Consider the following 16,450-nt stretch of genomic DNA (forward strand, 5'->3'; position numbering starts at 1 on the left):
TTCAAGGTTTGTATTCCTCTCATCAGCTGAAGCAACAACCTCTTTTCTGTTCTTCTAACCAAACAAGCATCCAACTTCCACCAGGAATGCTCCCGTCTACCCCTGACACCAGAGTACAGCTTGATCCTCCTCTTCACCCCTGACACTCAGCTGGCACCCACCATCCCTCCACCCCAGGCTGCTCCTTCTCCAGGCCCTCACCCTGTCAGTGAAGCATCTTTTTAAATGTATTTGTACCTTCTGGTCTGCTACCTCACTAGAACACATAGTCGATAAGTATAAATTGGGTAAAAGGAAAGGCAATTTAAAAAATAAAAGTATACCTCATGGAAGGCAGGCCACATCCTTGTCTTTGCTCAAAAGCAACGTCTAACATAGTACCTGATACACAGAAGTCTCTTGGCCAAAATTTTTGAAAGTGTATGAAAAAAAAGGTTTTTCTACAGCACCAAATTGGGCTGAGTCTCGAAGAGGTGTGTGAGGAGATGCTGGAGGCTGACTGAAGAATGTGATGTCAAGTAAGAACTGTCTGGGGCCCTGGGCAGATGAAGAAATACCTTGACACCAGGCCGCTGACTTTTGGACCTGCGGCCAGCATGCCGCCAGGTGGTCCCGTCCTTCTGGCTGTCAGAGCTTGTCGTCGGGGAGGACGTGGCAAGGAGCAGCTTCTGCAGCTAAAGGGAGAAACAAAGAGAAGAGGGGCTTGGGCTGAGCCACAGCAGAGGATGGAGTGACCCACATCATGGGGAGAGGCCTGGACACAGAGCTGGCCCGGCAGGACTCCTACACCCTGACGGCTGCCACCACAGGAAGGCCACTGAATGGCTAAGACAATGTTGCCAACATAGCAAGGAATAACACAGGCTGTCTAGCAAGTCCAAGCTATCCAAGCAATTCCAGGGTATCCCAATAAAATGTAAAGGCTTTTCAGAATTAGTAGCAAGACAACATCTGTGGGGTGGAGAAACCCAAACAGATTCTGAGTAACACCTGTCCACTCTCCTTGTTAAAATATTATACATATACTTTACTGGGAAGCACTGCATATGCTTGTGGTACAGTAAAATCTGTCAAGTAAAACTTGTTAGAGAAGGAAAATGCAGATTTTTTTTTTACTAATAGTGAACGATTAAAAAAAAAGAAATAGTAAGATAGCACCCTGTCAAAGGTAAAGTCTCTCAAGAACCGGAAAAACAAGGCAGTCAGTCCCTCTGAGTTCCGGCTGCCATGGGCTTTACACACACAAGTACAAAGTCTGTAAGGTCAGAATCCAAAAAGATTCTTCAAAGTGGGATTCTATCTGATTTACCTTTTACTTATTCTTATTATCCTAAGATAACATGAATAATAACAATAAATAGTAATAAAATAATTTTCATTTTAAAAGTAATGACTGCAAACAGTACCCAAAAAATACACCCCAAACAAAAACAAACTGCAAATACATTATTAAAGGGTGGATAATTAAAAAACAAGTCTCCTCCTCGCCAAAAGATCTTTTACCCACTTTCTTGTGAACCTACCACCAGACAGGTTTCAGTTACACAAGTAATCACCTCCAGTCCACCCAATTATTTTTACACAAGTGGAAGCACAAACTAAACTTGTTTGACTTTTCAAATTTTTAAATAGAAACTATTACAACTATTATTAGACACTACTTTTGTCTTTAATAGAAAAAGAACAACGTGGCCTTGTGGGGGGAAAGTTATCTAATTGAACATTTTTATTCTAAGGTGGAGAAACGGAGATTCAGAGAACAGAGGGAACTTCTCTCTCTCACACACACAAGGCATGTCAGCGGACAGGGGCCCAGCGAGCTTGCCCATATTCCTGGACTGCCTTGCACACGGGTCTCCAAGCTGAGGTGGAAGAAGCTGAGGCATCTGGGAGTCCCACCAGTGACAGGGATCCTACATGGCCAAGGGTGAGAGACTTGAGAAGCAAAATGGGTTTTACTATGACATCAAGTGTTTCCTGAGGGGACGTACCATCCTAAGTGATCCTAGGAAGAAGAGTCAAAGGAAAGGAAGCAGGATCCTCTCCAGGGATCTGTGATTTTCTGATTTCAGAGGAAAAGCTCTTTGCACCAGCGAGAGCAGGTTCTGGCCTCAGCTTGGTCTCAACATACTGTGAGAACCTGGACAAATCCTCACCCTCTTTTTGGGCTCTGGCTTTTCTATAGGTATAATGGGGGCAGTTCAAATAAATGAATAGATATGAACCCTGGTTTTGGACTCTAAGATTATGATAAAAGTTGCTGGCTTCAGAAAAATGCAGATGTCTGTGGGCCCAAATTAAGAATTTAGGTAACTTCACTGGGCCTTTCTGAAACTGTCATCATACTGGGAGTCTACATGGTGAGTTTGTTTGCCTTGTGCTCATACTGTGCCTGAAACACAGGTGCCCAATAAAAACGTGTCTGGAATGAAAGCGAGCTAAGGCCACAGCACCGAAGAGAAACAACCTTTCACCAGTAGGCGTCGCTCTTGCATCCTCAAAGTTTGATCTTTCTACACAGGCCTCAGTGCAGAAACTGCTGAGAATTCCTGTTGACAAATCACTACCAAAGACAGTGCCATGACTATTTCTTTGCTGGCATTTACTGAACAACTTTTATGTACCAGGCACTTTAGTAAGTGCTTGGCATGCTGTAGTCCTTTAACAGCTCTTCTGAAGGGAACTTCTACTAATCTCATTTTATAGATCAGCAAATTGAATGAAGCATACAGAGTTATGGCCCAACCACAAGGAACACAGAACTGCTAACTGATGAGGATGAGATCAGGATTCCAGTCTAAAAGGCAGCAAGAGCCACAATGCAGTGCCAAATATATTCTTGTTTCCAGCACACAATTGTTTTTGTTGATTGCCATCGAGTCAAGCCCGACTGATAGTGACCATATGAACAAAAGGCCTGAGGCCTTTCTATAACTATTGTCATTTTCCCAAGTTCATAGAGTTTCCAGAGGCATGTGGTTTAGGAGGTGGATGCCATGCATGCTTCCAAACCTGTCTTTAACTAGGAGCTCCACCAAACACTGTCCACCATGGGCAGCCATTATGGCATTTTACCCCCAATGGTACAAGGTTCAGTATTACTCAGCAAACCCAGATTATCTTAGTGCAGCAGATTGACAGAGGAGTGCTGTACAACTTAGAAGAATGTTCCTCCAAAATAAAATAACACAAACCCTCAGGTCCAACCAACTTTTAAATATAAGGACCCTCCATGTCTATATATAAACAAAAGACCGGAAGCCTTTCTATAACTATCATTGTTTTTCCAAGTTCATAGAGTTTCCAGAAGCATGTGGTTTTGGAAGTGGATGCCAATCCTGCTTCCACACGTGAATCAATCTGGGAGCTCCACAAAACTCTGCCCACAATAGTAGCCATTATGGTGTTTGACACAATGATGGCACAGTTGTTCCATTATGGCATTTGAGACCCATATGGCACAAGGTTTTAATTGTGTTTGAAATGAACATTCTCCTATGTCGTACAGCACTATTCTGCCATTTCACTGTACTGAGGTAACTTGGGATTGCTGAGATGCTGACTGATGTGCCATTGGTGGGTCAAATGCCATAGTGGTCACGCATGGTTGACAATGTTTGGTAGAGTGCACAGATTAAGACAAGCTTGGAAGCAGGAGTGGCATCCACTTTCTAAACATGCCTGTGGAAACTCTATAAACTTAGAGAAAGGACAATAGTTATAGAACCGAGGTAAGGTCTTTTGTTTATAGGCTCACTACTCGACAGTACTTAACAACAACAACCTAACACCAGGCCCCTGTCTACATTCTGGGTTGGGTGAAGTAGTGGACTCTGTAGGATGGTGCTCTTGTTTTGGTTGAGGATCTGTGTGGATTGTGTGATTGTTTTTTATTTAAGCCTCTTGTTTAGAGTCAATAAGACCTCCTGGAGGACAGCACACAGTAGGTGCTTATTTTACACTTGTTGCACCCTGCTTTGAGAAACTTGCAGCTCTGGAGGCGTCATCCGTGGGGAGTTGGCTACTAACCCGAAAGCACCTGTGACTTCCTGTGCGAGGTAGAGTCTTTAAAGACTCTTGAGAGGGTCAGCTATGAGTTGGTTCCTACTTGGTGGCAATACATTTATTTGAGTTTTTGAGAAACTTGAAGGCAGTGGGAAACAAGAAAAAGGGTCCTGAACCAGCAACTGGAATAATTGGCTTGGGACACACTGATATGCTGCATGACAGTGCAGAGTTCCTAAAGACTCAGGGCTTTTAAACAAAGTTTTGGGTCTCTAACTAAAAGGTGGAGCTGTGGTGGCCTAGTGGTAAGAAGCTGCACTGCAATCCCAAAGGCATGTGGTTCAAATCCACGAGCTGCTCTGTGGGAGAAGGATGGGCAATCTCCTCTGGTGTGATTAACTGCCTCTGAAAACAAGCTGAAGGGTCAGCTATGGGTCAGTTCCGACTCAACGGTACACAACAACAATAACAACAATAACTAAAAGGTTAGCAGTTCCAATTCACCAACCACTCCACGGGAAAAAGATGGGTACTCTCCTCTCATAAGATTTACGACTCTGCAAATCCGAGGGAGAGTTACTCCAAGTCAGAATCAACTTGATAGCAGTGGACTTTTGAGTCTAAGGACCTTTTACCAAAAAGTCAATGATTTGAATCCAGCTGCTTTATGGGCAAAAGACAGACAGTCTCTCCTTTAACGATTTAACAACTTCAGAAACCTTGTAGGTGGTCCACAGGAGTCCGGAATTGACTCATTGGCACCAAGTTTGGACTGGAGGAATTTGAGGGCTTTTAAAGGAGTCCTAGAGGTTCCATAGGTTAAGCGAACATTCAATTACTAACTGCAAGGTGAGTGGTTTGAACCCACTAGCAAGTTTGCTTTGGTAAATATTTACAGCCTTGCAAACTGCCAGCAATTCTACTGCATCCTACAGTAACCCTGAGTTGAAATTGAAAAGCAACAGGTTTAAAGACCTTTCCAGTTCAAACTCTTCGTAGCCTAAGGATCTCCTGCTCCCTGCCACCCCCCCCTCCCCACCACCAATGGGCTGGTTTTGTAGGTGATTCCTTCCAACCCTGCAAGTTGTAGAGCCCAATACAGAATGAGTGAAGCCTGGACTTCAATCCTGTGGCATCTCACCCTGGGATATAGGACAAAGGTTCTCAGCAACCTTAGGGGTACAGACTCAAAAGCTGAGACCTCACTCCAGAAACCAGTGATTTTATATACAAATAGCACAGCACTTTGGCTGGTTGGCATGTAAGCTGGTACAGCTCTTGGGCTAGCATTGTGGAAGCACCTGCCTACACTCAAAGCTCACATATCTGCAGACTCAGGAATGTAGTTTCTGGGAATGTGTCCACTTAAGTGTGATCATGATACTGTTGTGACAAAGGAGGAGTTGAAACGATATAAACACCTGTTAATGGGGACTGGGAAGTGAATTATGGTCCATCCTCACAACCAAAGGATAAAATGGGGCTCTGCAGGCTCAGCTGAGAGAGTTCCCAAGATGCAAGGAAAAATCAGAAAAGGCAGGGGCAGTATAGAATGCAGTTTCCCATTTGTGGTTGTTATTGTTGTTATTTATTATTTTTTTTTTAAAAAGAGTAATAGGCAAATCACGTAACAGTCAGTAACCATGGCTACCTCTAGGGAAGGAAAAAGCAATTTGAGGGGGCAAGGAGGTTTTGCTTTTTACCTTCTACATTTCCTTCTTGATTCTTGCCATGTGGGTGTATAATCTTTAGGAAAAATGTCTGCATGTAATTTCAAGGGTTTAACAGAACAAAAGCCGACCCATGAAATCCCAGGCCTTCAGGTCCAGGTGAAGGCCCTCTGCAGCTGGTCCAGCTAGGTGGGAGGCCCCCCACTTCCAGCCCAGAGCTCTGTCCCCAACCCGATTGCCAATGACACACAGAGACCCCTACAGGGCCGGGCCGACTTCTATGCACCCACCAGCCCTATAAAACCCCACGCCACCACTGCCACTCCAATGCCTGGAAATAGGTTCTTACCAGTGAGAGCTCATCCACTGCTGGGGCTGGGACCAGGGGTGTCTCCAGGGAGGGGCTGGGGGGTGCAGACGAAGGGGAAGGTGAGGCTGAGGTGCAGGAGGGTGCATCGTCATCGTCCAGGGCCGGGAAAGCCTCCAGGTCCACATCATCTTCAGATATGTCATCCAGGGTCTTGGTGAGTGCCGTCAGGAGCGCCTCATTCTCACTGTCGATGATCTGAAGTGAGGATCACGGTGGGAAGGAGAGCAGAAAAAAGGACAGACAGCTGGTGAGCACCACGGACTCGGCTGTGGCAGTGAGGAACTCAGCTTTCCACGCATATTTGCATCACTGTTACCCCCTGCCAGCCTTCCCCTGCCACGCGCCAACCCAGATCAGCTCCGTTTTCCAGGGATAACAGATGCCCAATAAATGTGTTATTGACTCCAAGAACCACAGAATTTTATGAGCAGGCAGCAGGTGATAATGGAGAGGCCTTGCCCTGGGAGCCTAGTGTTGGCTGTTACTCACCAGGCGGTGACCTGGGGCACAGGGCTGTCCTCTTACGTGAAGCCTGCCCCTCCACTAAGGATGGTGGTTCTACATTGCAACCTCTAGGGGGCAGCCTTCTGGACGCAGCCCTTTGGACACCCCTAGCATGGTATATCCCAATAACAGTAGACCGACCATCTCAGGCCCAGTCCCTCTGACCTCAGCCCACACAGCTTGGGAGTCAGAAGCTCCTGGCTTCATTTACAATAGTGGCCAACCCAGCAGTAAGTAATAAAACAACACGAGGCCTTCCTCATCGCACCTACTCTGGAGAAATGGTTCACATGATAGTAGCTAGAGCTCTGGAGCGTGGGGTTGCATTCCAGCCCAGGCCGTTACTAACGCTGGGTGTTTGAACAAGTAACTTAATTTTCTCATCTTTCAAATGGTATAATAACAATACCTATGCCTGATCCAGGCCATGGTCTTTGCAATTAAATGCTATGCAACAGAGAGTTGGACAATGACTAAGGAAGACAGAAGAAGAATTGATGCCTTTGAGTTGTGGTGCTGAAGAAAAGTACTGAACATACCATGTACCACCAAGAGAACCAATAGGCCTGTCTTGGAGAGGGTGAAACCAAGTTTCTCCTTGGAGGCTAGAATTTTGATGCTTTGTCCCATATACTTTGGGCACGTGGTCAGGAGTGACTGGTCCTTGGAGAAGGACATCACCCTTAGAAGGGTGGAAGGACAGCGCAGGAGAGGAAGACCCCAGATAAGATGAACTGACACAGTGACTGGGGCAATGGCATTAGGTGTATCGAAGCCAGTGGGACTGGCTCAGGATAGAGCAGGCTTCAGAGCTGTTGTACACAGAAGCACTATGAGTCACAGGCGATTCAACAGCACATAACACCACCACCACTTCCTAAGGTTATACCCATTGCCATTGAGAGTTGAACTCAATTCACAAATAAGCTAATATATACAAAATGTTTGGGGAAATATGTGGCATATAATAAGTACGGTGCAGTAAACTGCGGAAAAGTTTGCTTCCCTAGCTTTTCCCAGCTTTGACTCTGCCCCGTGGCTGGGTGAGGCACTGCTGGTGATGTGAAGGAGGTGAAGGGCACATTTAGGCGAGAACATGAGAACCAAGTACACAGACTATTAACAACAAGCAGAACTGTCAGTCTTGCCATCTTTCCAGGCTTAAACAGAGCAGGCTTAGAGGCAGAAAACGGGCATCTCAACACCACCAAGAAAGCAGCAGCATTGTGTTCTTTGGGGCCTGAGGTTCCTGCGTAAGACGGTGACAGACTAAGACAGTTGCAACAACAGAAAAGGTGACAGAAATCTGCAGAGCCGGAGATGGATGAAAGCTGAACCGGACCTGACTTCTCAAGGAGCCAGAGCCACACAGGCTTCGGATAGTCTTACTGGAGGGCCGGGGAGATACACCATAACTGGTAAGACTGAAAGAGCTCTGTAATACTGGTTCAAAGCCAAAAGACTGAAGGTTAGAGTGTTGGTGAGCATACCTGAGAAGCAATCTTGACTAAAGAACTGTATCCTGTTTCTGACCGAAATTGTGACCTGTTACTCCCCTAGTAAATTCCATAATTGTGAAGATAGAGAGTTCTGTGTGGCCACTGAAATGGACTGACAGACCCAGCAGCAAAGCGGGGGGAGCCCTGGGAAGGTGGCTGTTGTTAGAATTGATAGAAGATGATGTGGGAGCATGAGGGCATGTCCAACCTCATAGGAATTGGTTTTGTGTGTTGATATTGTTGTTAGGGACCATTATCTCCTGGAGAGTTAACGGAGCTCAGGGGTGGCCGCTCTCGAACCAGCTGCACGATTTTGCAATTACATACTCATTACTACCACTATTTGGTAGTCCTGAGTGGGGTAAATGGTTAACACGGGTGGCTGCTAACCGAAAGAGTCCACTCGGACATACCTCAGAAGAAAGGCCTGGCAACTACTTAAAAAAAAAAAATGAGCTGTTGAAAACCATTTGGTGTGCACTTCTCCTTTGACTTGCCTGGGGTTGGATGAGTCAGAATCAATTAAACAGCAATTGGTTTTTACTACTGTGTTGCTGCTACGATCTTGATTCCTGCTGGGATGATGATGATGGTGGTGGTGACAGCAGCAGCAATTCTTCCCCCTCTTTCCCTAACACACAGGGATCGAGTGGCTATGCAGCTGACTGCGCTGGGCACTGGCGTTAGCACTAGACTGGTATACCCCTGCCCTCATGGAGTTTCCACTCTAGTGGAGAACGGAGTGAAGCAGGTGAACAAGAAGACCATTGTAGAGAGGTGGGAGGCGATCAAAGGACACTGGCATAGAGAACAAGAATGTGACAAAGATTTTCAGGCTCCATCTGTAGGTCAGTCAAAGAGGCTTCTCTGAGCAGCTGATACTTAAACTTAAGACTGAAAGATGAGAAGGCACCAGTCAGGCAAAGGGCTGAGGAAAGACAGAAAACCCAGTACAAAGGCCTGAGGCAAGGAGCCTGGAGGAGGGGACTGGAAAGAAGGCTTTATAAACACACTGCCTCTGAGAGCCTCACCAGTCCCAGCGGGGGTGGAGGGGGGACCTCATTGCAGAACCTAAGAACCCACGAATGGCAGACCCTCCAGCAGGCTGCAAATTGCTAGGGAGGTAACTCCTCCTCTTTCTCCAGCAGAGCTCCCAGTGAATTCAAACTGCTAGAGAGGCATGACCACAGCTCCGAGGGAGGGAGGCACTAGTCTAATCTCCATTTCACAGCTGAGGAAACTGAGGCACATGGAGGTCCAGCAACTTGTTCAGGGTCACCAAGCAAACAACGGGCAGAGCCAGAAACTGTACCAAGTGCACGCAAAGCATGGATGAACCAAGGTTCTTCCTTCTCTGACGGTCTCAGGTCTTATACGGGTCAGCATGCACCCCCTCCCCACCCATGTATACTCCCCTAGTGCACCTCAGACCCCAGCCCCTTCCCACCCCCAGACAGTGGCCCTGGAGGCTGGTGCTCACACCGTTTCCAGGTGATGCCCCAAGCGCCTCATTTAGTAAATGCCGGCTCTGGAGTCTATTCTGGCAGAAGGCGCTTTCTGTCACATGATGCCTCCCCAGTGTTCATTCCCATCCCAGGTCGGGCTGTTTATCCTTTCTTCAGGAAGTTCATCTAAAACATGCACCTCGTGACTGCCTTTTGGCTGCACTGAATCCATTCCAAGCCTTGCAGCCAGAGCAGCAGCTGAGTAATTTGAAGGGGGGACTCGAGGAGGAGAGAAGAACAAACGTGTTTGTCATTTTTGGAACAGTGCTAAGAATAAAAAAAGGTCAAAAGAAGTTTTGGGATGGGCCTGACTCAGCCTTTAGGGATGGATGGGAGTTGAAAGACCAATCTGGACCCTCTGACTGGTTTTGGAAGGCAGTGAGTCTCCACTGACTGCCCGTATCACCCTGCAGACCTTCCTCAACCCTCGGGCCAGACCCCCATCCTGCACAACAAGCTATCCAGCTTCACAGCTGTTAAAGTCCTGGACCAGAGATTCAATGATCATTCTTGGGGCTTATCACCAGGACCCTATCATTAACTCGATGACCTTGGAGAAGTAATTTTCCTCAGATGATGCCAGGTCTGCAGGCCGTGTCTTTAAATGGCACTGAAACTGCTGTGTCTAGCTCAGGGGCGTGGGAGGCACCCAAACAGACTTGTTGAATGGAAGAATAAATGAACAAAACAATGGCCTCTGGCCAAGGAGAAAGACTGAGAGGAGAACACATCCTAGGACTCCACAGACCAGGCATGAGTCAAATGAGAATTCTCTCTTTCACAGCAAATGTCTTGGAGAGATGAGTTATCAGAAATATCAGAGCTGGAAGGCCTGTCAGGAATTATCTAGTAACCATGGATGTCCAGCACAGGACATGTGTGCTCCTGCTCCCACTCCTTTGCCCACAGCAGGCATCACTAATCAACTGTGGCATCAGCTCCCTCAGCACCACCATCTGTTGAAGCTTAACACACTGCTCTGGGCCACAAATACCAATCAATTGCAGCTGTCATTTGGAAGGAAATCGAACTTTGATTCTTTCAGTTCAACCTACTTCTTTTATAAACTGGGGAAATGAAGCTCTCCAGGGAAGGAAAAGACTTGTGAAGGTCACCATCAAGCCTGTGGTGAGATCAAGAACTAGAACCCCAATCTTACAAACCAATAGTTGTTGAGACCTCATCAAGGGCCCATGAGGTGGGGGAGGGAACAAAAGTAACTAAGAGAAGCCCTCATCCCTTCTGACTCTTCCCTGGACGCTCTAATTTTGGAAGAGCCAGGCAGGGTTTGAGGTCATAAACCTGGATGGGAGGAAGGACCCCTCCCGCCCACAGCTGGCCCCAGGGCCCTATAGTAATACATCACAGGGGAGCAAAGCCATTCCTCTCCTCTTCCCTGGGCCCATTAGCTCAAATCTGCTCAGCTTAGAAACGGAGTGCAAATTAATGGAGAGTTAATCAGCAGAGGAAGGGATATTAATAGATCAACCCCACCCCCAACCTTCCTGAGCTGATCGCAAGCAGGAAAGGAGTCTTCAAGTAATCTGAGAGAAAATGTTGCATTTTGGAGACCCAGAATAACAGAAAGGACTGTCACAGCACAGACTTCAAGCTCCCAGAGTCACAAGAGCATTCAGAGATCCTCCCTGTTGTTCTTTTTATGTGTCGTTGAGTCAATCATGACCCATAGTGACCCTATGCACAATAGCTTGGAACCCTACACTGTCCTGAGCCAAACTCACTGTCTCTGACACAACTACCCTCATTACCTCAGTTACTATGTCAGTCCATCTCATCCAGGGTCTTCCTCTCCTGCACTGTCCCTTGACCCTTCCAAGCATGATATCCTTTTCCACAGTGATCCCTCCTAGCTAAATGCCCAAAGTATGTGAGACAGTATCTCAAAATTCTTACTTCCAAGTAGCAGCTTGGTTTCACCATGTCCAGGACAGACCTGCTAGTCCATGGTATATTTAATACTCTTTTCTAGCACCACAACTCAAAGGCATTAATTCTTTCTCATCATCCCTGGTCATTGTCCAGCTCTTTGCAAGTAACTACAAATACCATGGCCTGGATCAGGCACACCTTACTATCTAGGCTGACATCCTTGCTCTTCAGTACTCTGGAGAGGTCCTTTCCTAATGCAATTTGTCTTTTGATGTTTTTACTGCTGGTGCCAAAAGTGTTGATTATGGAACCAAGCAAGCTCAAACTGTTAACAATCTCAATCTCTTCTCCATCTATCATGATGCTCCCAATTGGCCCAGTGGTAAGAATCTTTGTTTTCTTGATGTTGAGGTCCAAATCATATTGCTAGCTATAGTCCTTGACTCTCTCCAGCAAATGCTACAAGCCCTCCGCAGCTTCAGCAAATAAGGATCTACACAATGTAATGAGGTTAGATGCGCAGTTTCCCGTAGAGTGATTACTTTCTCCCATCCTCCAGCATGTACACACATACACACACATAAAGAGAGAAAAGAGAAGAGAGAAAGAGAAAGATTAGTAAGCACTGATAGAGTCCACATCCTTTCTTTATTCCTCACCTGGGGAAACAGATCCAACCAAAGGGAGCAACTTGCTTAGAGCCACACAACAAATTGTGACAGAAAGACAGACAGCTTGCACACTCCAAAAACATTTCCCAGTGCCTGTTATGACCCTAGCCCTGAGGACTCCAGGGTACACAGAGAAACTCAAGGCCATACATGTCCTTGTCCCCAAAGTCATCAATCTTTGTTACTACAGCTGGTTCTCCACTCTCCTAATGTGTTTCCATAGCAATGAGCCATTTACTGTAACAGCATGGCTGTGATGCAGGTAGAACGGCTCCATGATGCTCCCCCTCCGGCAAACGAGGAGCTGGTTGGAGCTGGCCACAGAAGGACAATTAGTACCTGTGACCCCGAATCCCAGCCCAAGGGGCGAGGAATGGGTCCTGTCTGGTCCTTGGCAGGAATGAAAAAGAGTAGAATCCATTCCTTCACTCAACAAGTGACACTAAGTCCTTAAAATGAGCTGAGGCCTCAGAGATGAATGCTTTTTTGTCCTTAAGTCGCTCCCACACTTAAGTGAAGGACACAGGCGTGCGTGCACACACCCAGGTGGTATCATAAACACACGTGTGATGGGAGCCCATGAAAGGGAGTAACTGAAACCCTTAGGAAGGCCTAACACAGGTGCTGGCCAATGAAGGATTTATTCATTTGATAAGCATTTATTAAGCCCTGAGAAAGTGCTAGGCACCCTGGGAATACAATAATGAACAATTTCAATATGGCACCATGCACACAGAATTTACGGTATTAGGGGGAAAGAGGGACTAATCAAACTGTCACACAGACAGAGGACAGTGTGTAAGGCAAGGGGCTGAGGGTTCTGTCCTTCTCACAGGGCTGGGAGCTGGGCTGCCGCACCAGACTCACTTGTGCGAGATCATTTGATGTGTGCAATGAGCCTTCCACAGGGTCTAGCTGGTGGGCCAGTCTCCGCGTGAGCTAGGGGCCTGAGCAGTCTTGGGGAGTCTGGTCCCTGGAGCACGAAGCATCTCCACACCCTCATCTATTAGCCCTCTGTGATATTCTGGAAAGTGGCCCCTATATGAGGAAAAGCAAACATCAATACAGATAACTTCCTCATTGCAGGAAATGGAGGCCAGAACTGGAGCCTCTAACTCTTGGCCACTGTGCCCTGCTGGCCCGCAGTCTTTGAATTCTCACAAGGTTGGCAAAGGGGTTCGGCATAATGGGTAGAATATGGGTTCCTAATTTAAAGCCTTAGCCCTGTCCGTTCTAGCTGTGTGCCCTTTGGCAACTTACTTAGCCTCTCTGAGCTTCCTTTGCCTTACCTGTAAATGGGCTAGGGATACTTTATATGGGTTAGAATAGGAAAAATCCTAACTCCTCATCATGGCTCACAAGGCCCTTCACAGTCTGGCCCCTTTTCTAGAACTTTCCCCTAAGCCACCATCCTTCACTCTTGTTCCTTCAACACATGAAACGTTCCTGGCTTTGCATTGACTGCTTTCTCTGCTGGGAATTCCCAGCCCTTGCTCTCTGATCATCCGTGGCTGCCTCACTCCTCTTTCCACTAACTGCTCTGACCACCAGGCCGTAGACGCTTCTCTCACGCCCAGGCGTCCATCCAGCTGTGCACTTGTCACAGGTGCAACTGTTATTTTATGTGTTTATACTGCTGATGAAAGTCTTCTGATGGACACTGTGCCTGACTCAGGGGGAGCTCAGGAAATGCAACAAAAGCCTCTTGAATGAATGACAAAGTCCATCTGGAGGACTTCTGAGGCAATGGTCAGCATATTGCTTTCAAAGCAGTGATAGAATTTTCACCTTCTATGCAGGAGCCCTGGGTTCTGTTCCCCACCAACACACATGTGCCTGCCTGTATCAGTGGGGGTTCAAGTTCTGCTGGGATGCAGGAAAAAACGGAAGTAGTGCTTTCAGATCGACAAGGGGAAAATGCTTGGCAATCTACTTCCAAAGAGCAGCCAGTGAAACTCTAGTGATCACAATGATCAGATTCACAAGTGAGCATGGAGCTGGTGCAGGTCTGAGCAATGTTGCCCCCACCCCGCACCCCACTGTGCCTACGGTTGCTGTGAATTGGGGGCTAACTCAACAGCAATTAATAAGCAGTTATCACTATTATAATGTTGCCAGGTAGGCACAGAGATCCAGGCCTTTAATCTCAATCTTCATAAAGGGGACATTTTACGAAAAGAGTAATGAATCTCCACAGACCTATCATCCATGAGCTTCAAGCACAGCCAGTCTTATTTCATCTACTTCCCTCCAAGCCCTGCCCCAGCCATACACATAGACACGTGTGCATTCACAACACACACACAAATTCACAGGGAGCCTGCTCTATCTCAGGCAAATCTTAGTGTATTATTTCACGTATGAGAGCCTCAGAAAAGAAGGTCAACCATCCTGGGTGCCCAAGAGGTTCCACCTCTTTTTAAGGGACATCTGGTTGGAGGTCCTCTCATCTGAGAAGCCCTGCTGGCCTAGTGTGTAACGTGTCAGTCGGCTAACTGATGGGAAGTTCGAATCCACCAATCACGTCACAGAAGATGAATGGGCAATTTCCTACCATAAAGATTTAAAGCCTCTGAAACTTGAAGGCAGGTCGTTGTGAGTCAGTATCTACTCAGCAGCAATGGGTTTGACTGTATCTGAGAAGCTCTGGTGGTGCTGTGATTAAGCGCTCAGCTACTAACTGAAAAGGGTTAGTGGCTCCACAGGAGGGTGAAGTGGCAGTCGGCTTCCATGAATGTTTACAACCTTTGAAACCCCCTCAAGGCAGTTCTGCTCTGTCCCATATGCTCTGCATCTGAGTCGGCATAGACTCAACGGCAGTCTGGTTTGGGGTTAATTGTATCTAAAAATCAGAGATAATGGTGCTTCCCTCTGAGAGTTAAGAGACGTAAATGAGTTAACGCACACAAGGTCCTGCCACTGAGCAGTTGCTCAGTAAATGTGAGTCATTCCAACTATGGTGTCGTCATGATTATAAAGTCCAGTTCAGTAGGCAGGCCGACTGGGTTGAATCCAACTCTGCTGTGAACTCCTCCAAGCCTCTGTTTCCCATTTTGTTTCCCTGACCATCTGCCTCACAAGGCTATGATGAAGACATTTTATTTTTTAAAAAATTTTTTTAGCTAGTAGGAGGACTGCAGCCCTCCCTTTACAGAGGCTCAGTGAAGGTGCAGAAACAACCCAAGATCAAAATCAGGTCCAGGGCAAGAATCAGGGTTCAGAACTTGGGTGGGTGGGCAGGTGGTGGGGCGTACCTGGAAGAGCTCTGCGTCCTCGGGGCTGTACTGGCTCAGGTCTGTCTCAGAGCTCTCTGGGCACCACTGCAGCTCCTCGAAGCAGGTGGCCGAGTCAAAGTCACCGACGTCCAGCTGGGAGAGGTCGAGCTCTGGAAAATCTGCACAGAGCTGCTCTTCCCCAGACCCTCCGCCCTGCAGAGACAGGAAGAAAGCAAGAAAGCAGATCAGAGCTGAGCCTGGCTAGATGCAGCAGGTGTCTCTTCCCCATGATGCAGGGACCTGGGGCTGCCCTTGACAAGGGCCTGATTGTGCAGCTCAACCACAAAATGCCAAAGATGTGCCTGCCCTTCCTAAATTAATCATATCCTAGCAGTTAAGCCAAACCCTGGTAGTATAAATCCTTCAATGCTTTCTCTCTCCCCGTTGGTACTCCTATTCATCCCTCAAAGCCCTGTCCATACGATACTTCTTTCTTACCAGAATTCTTTTGTTGGAAGTCTATTAGAAGCTGTATAGAGAGTTACTACTTTACATAACTGCCCCCACCTACAAAGGAGCTCCTTGAAGGCAATAATCCCTCGATAATAATGAAACAACTACCTAAATATTGGCACTAATAATAGCTGGCATTGTTGAGTGATTAATGTGTTCTTTAAAAGCATTTGTTCACATTCGCAGAGATTTTAAAGGAATGTTCTGTTTGTAATGGCTACAATGTGGAAGATCATGGATCAGTTTGGTTGTGGGTAAATAAAACTCCTTACATGAAATTCAGGATGTCACAGAAAATGGAGCAGATATATGTGTTCCCCAAGCCCTTATTAAAGAAAAAGTCAAATTGCAGAATATCATCAAGAAGACATTATGCCATTCATTAAAGAATGAAACAAAATCAAGCGACATGACATTTCTCCAGGCACAAGAATATGTATGCAAACGCAAAGGAAAAGGTCTGGAAGGTTATTATGCACCAGATCAAGGTGATGGAACAGGTGGGAGAACAGCTGAAGAATTCTTAGGGGAATCTGGTCACTGCTTTGTCCAAGTCAGTGGTTCTCAGACTGAGGTTCCAGGAACAGCTGCATCAGCCTCACCCGGGA

At 46.8% G+C, this 16,450-nt stretch overlaps 1 protein-coding gene across 2 annotated transcripts in view; it reads right to left on the reverse strand.

The window, feature by feature from the left end:
• PPARGC1B (peroxisome proliferator-activated receptor gamma, coactivator 1 beta) overlaps positions 1-16,450 on the reverse strand; it is a 146,747-nt gene that overhangs the window by 27,089 nt on the left and 103,208 nt on the right. Inside the window, exons 2-4 of one of the 2 annotated variants that reach the window (XM_006893705.1) lie at positions 15,369-15,542; positions 6,025-6,240; positions 558-674 (exon numbers count right to left, since the gene is read on the reverse strand). In XM_006893705.1, the coding sequence (XP_006893767.1) occupies positions 558-674; positions 6,025-6,240; positions 15,369-15,542 (507 nt within the window). The remainder of the gene's footprint in view (positions 1-557; positions 675-6,024; positions 6,241-15,368; positions 15,543-16,450) is intronic. The other variant, XM_006893706.1, reaches the window with a different exon arrangement.

The sequence above is a fragment of the Elephantulus edwardii genome, unplaced genomic scaffold, assembly GCF_000299155.1.
Source record: "Elephantulus edwardii isolate Elephantulus edwardi_28Jun2011 unplaced genomic scaffold, EleEdw1.0 scaffold00130, whole genome shotgun sequence".
Classification (NCBI taxonomy): Eukaryota; Metazoa; Chordata; class Mammalia; order Macroscelidea; family Macroscelididae; genus Elephantulus; species Elephantulus edwardii.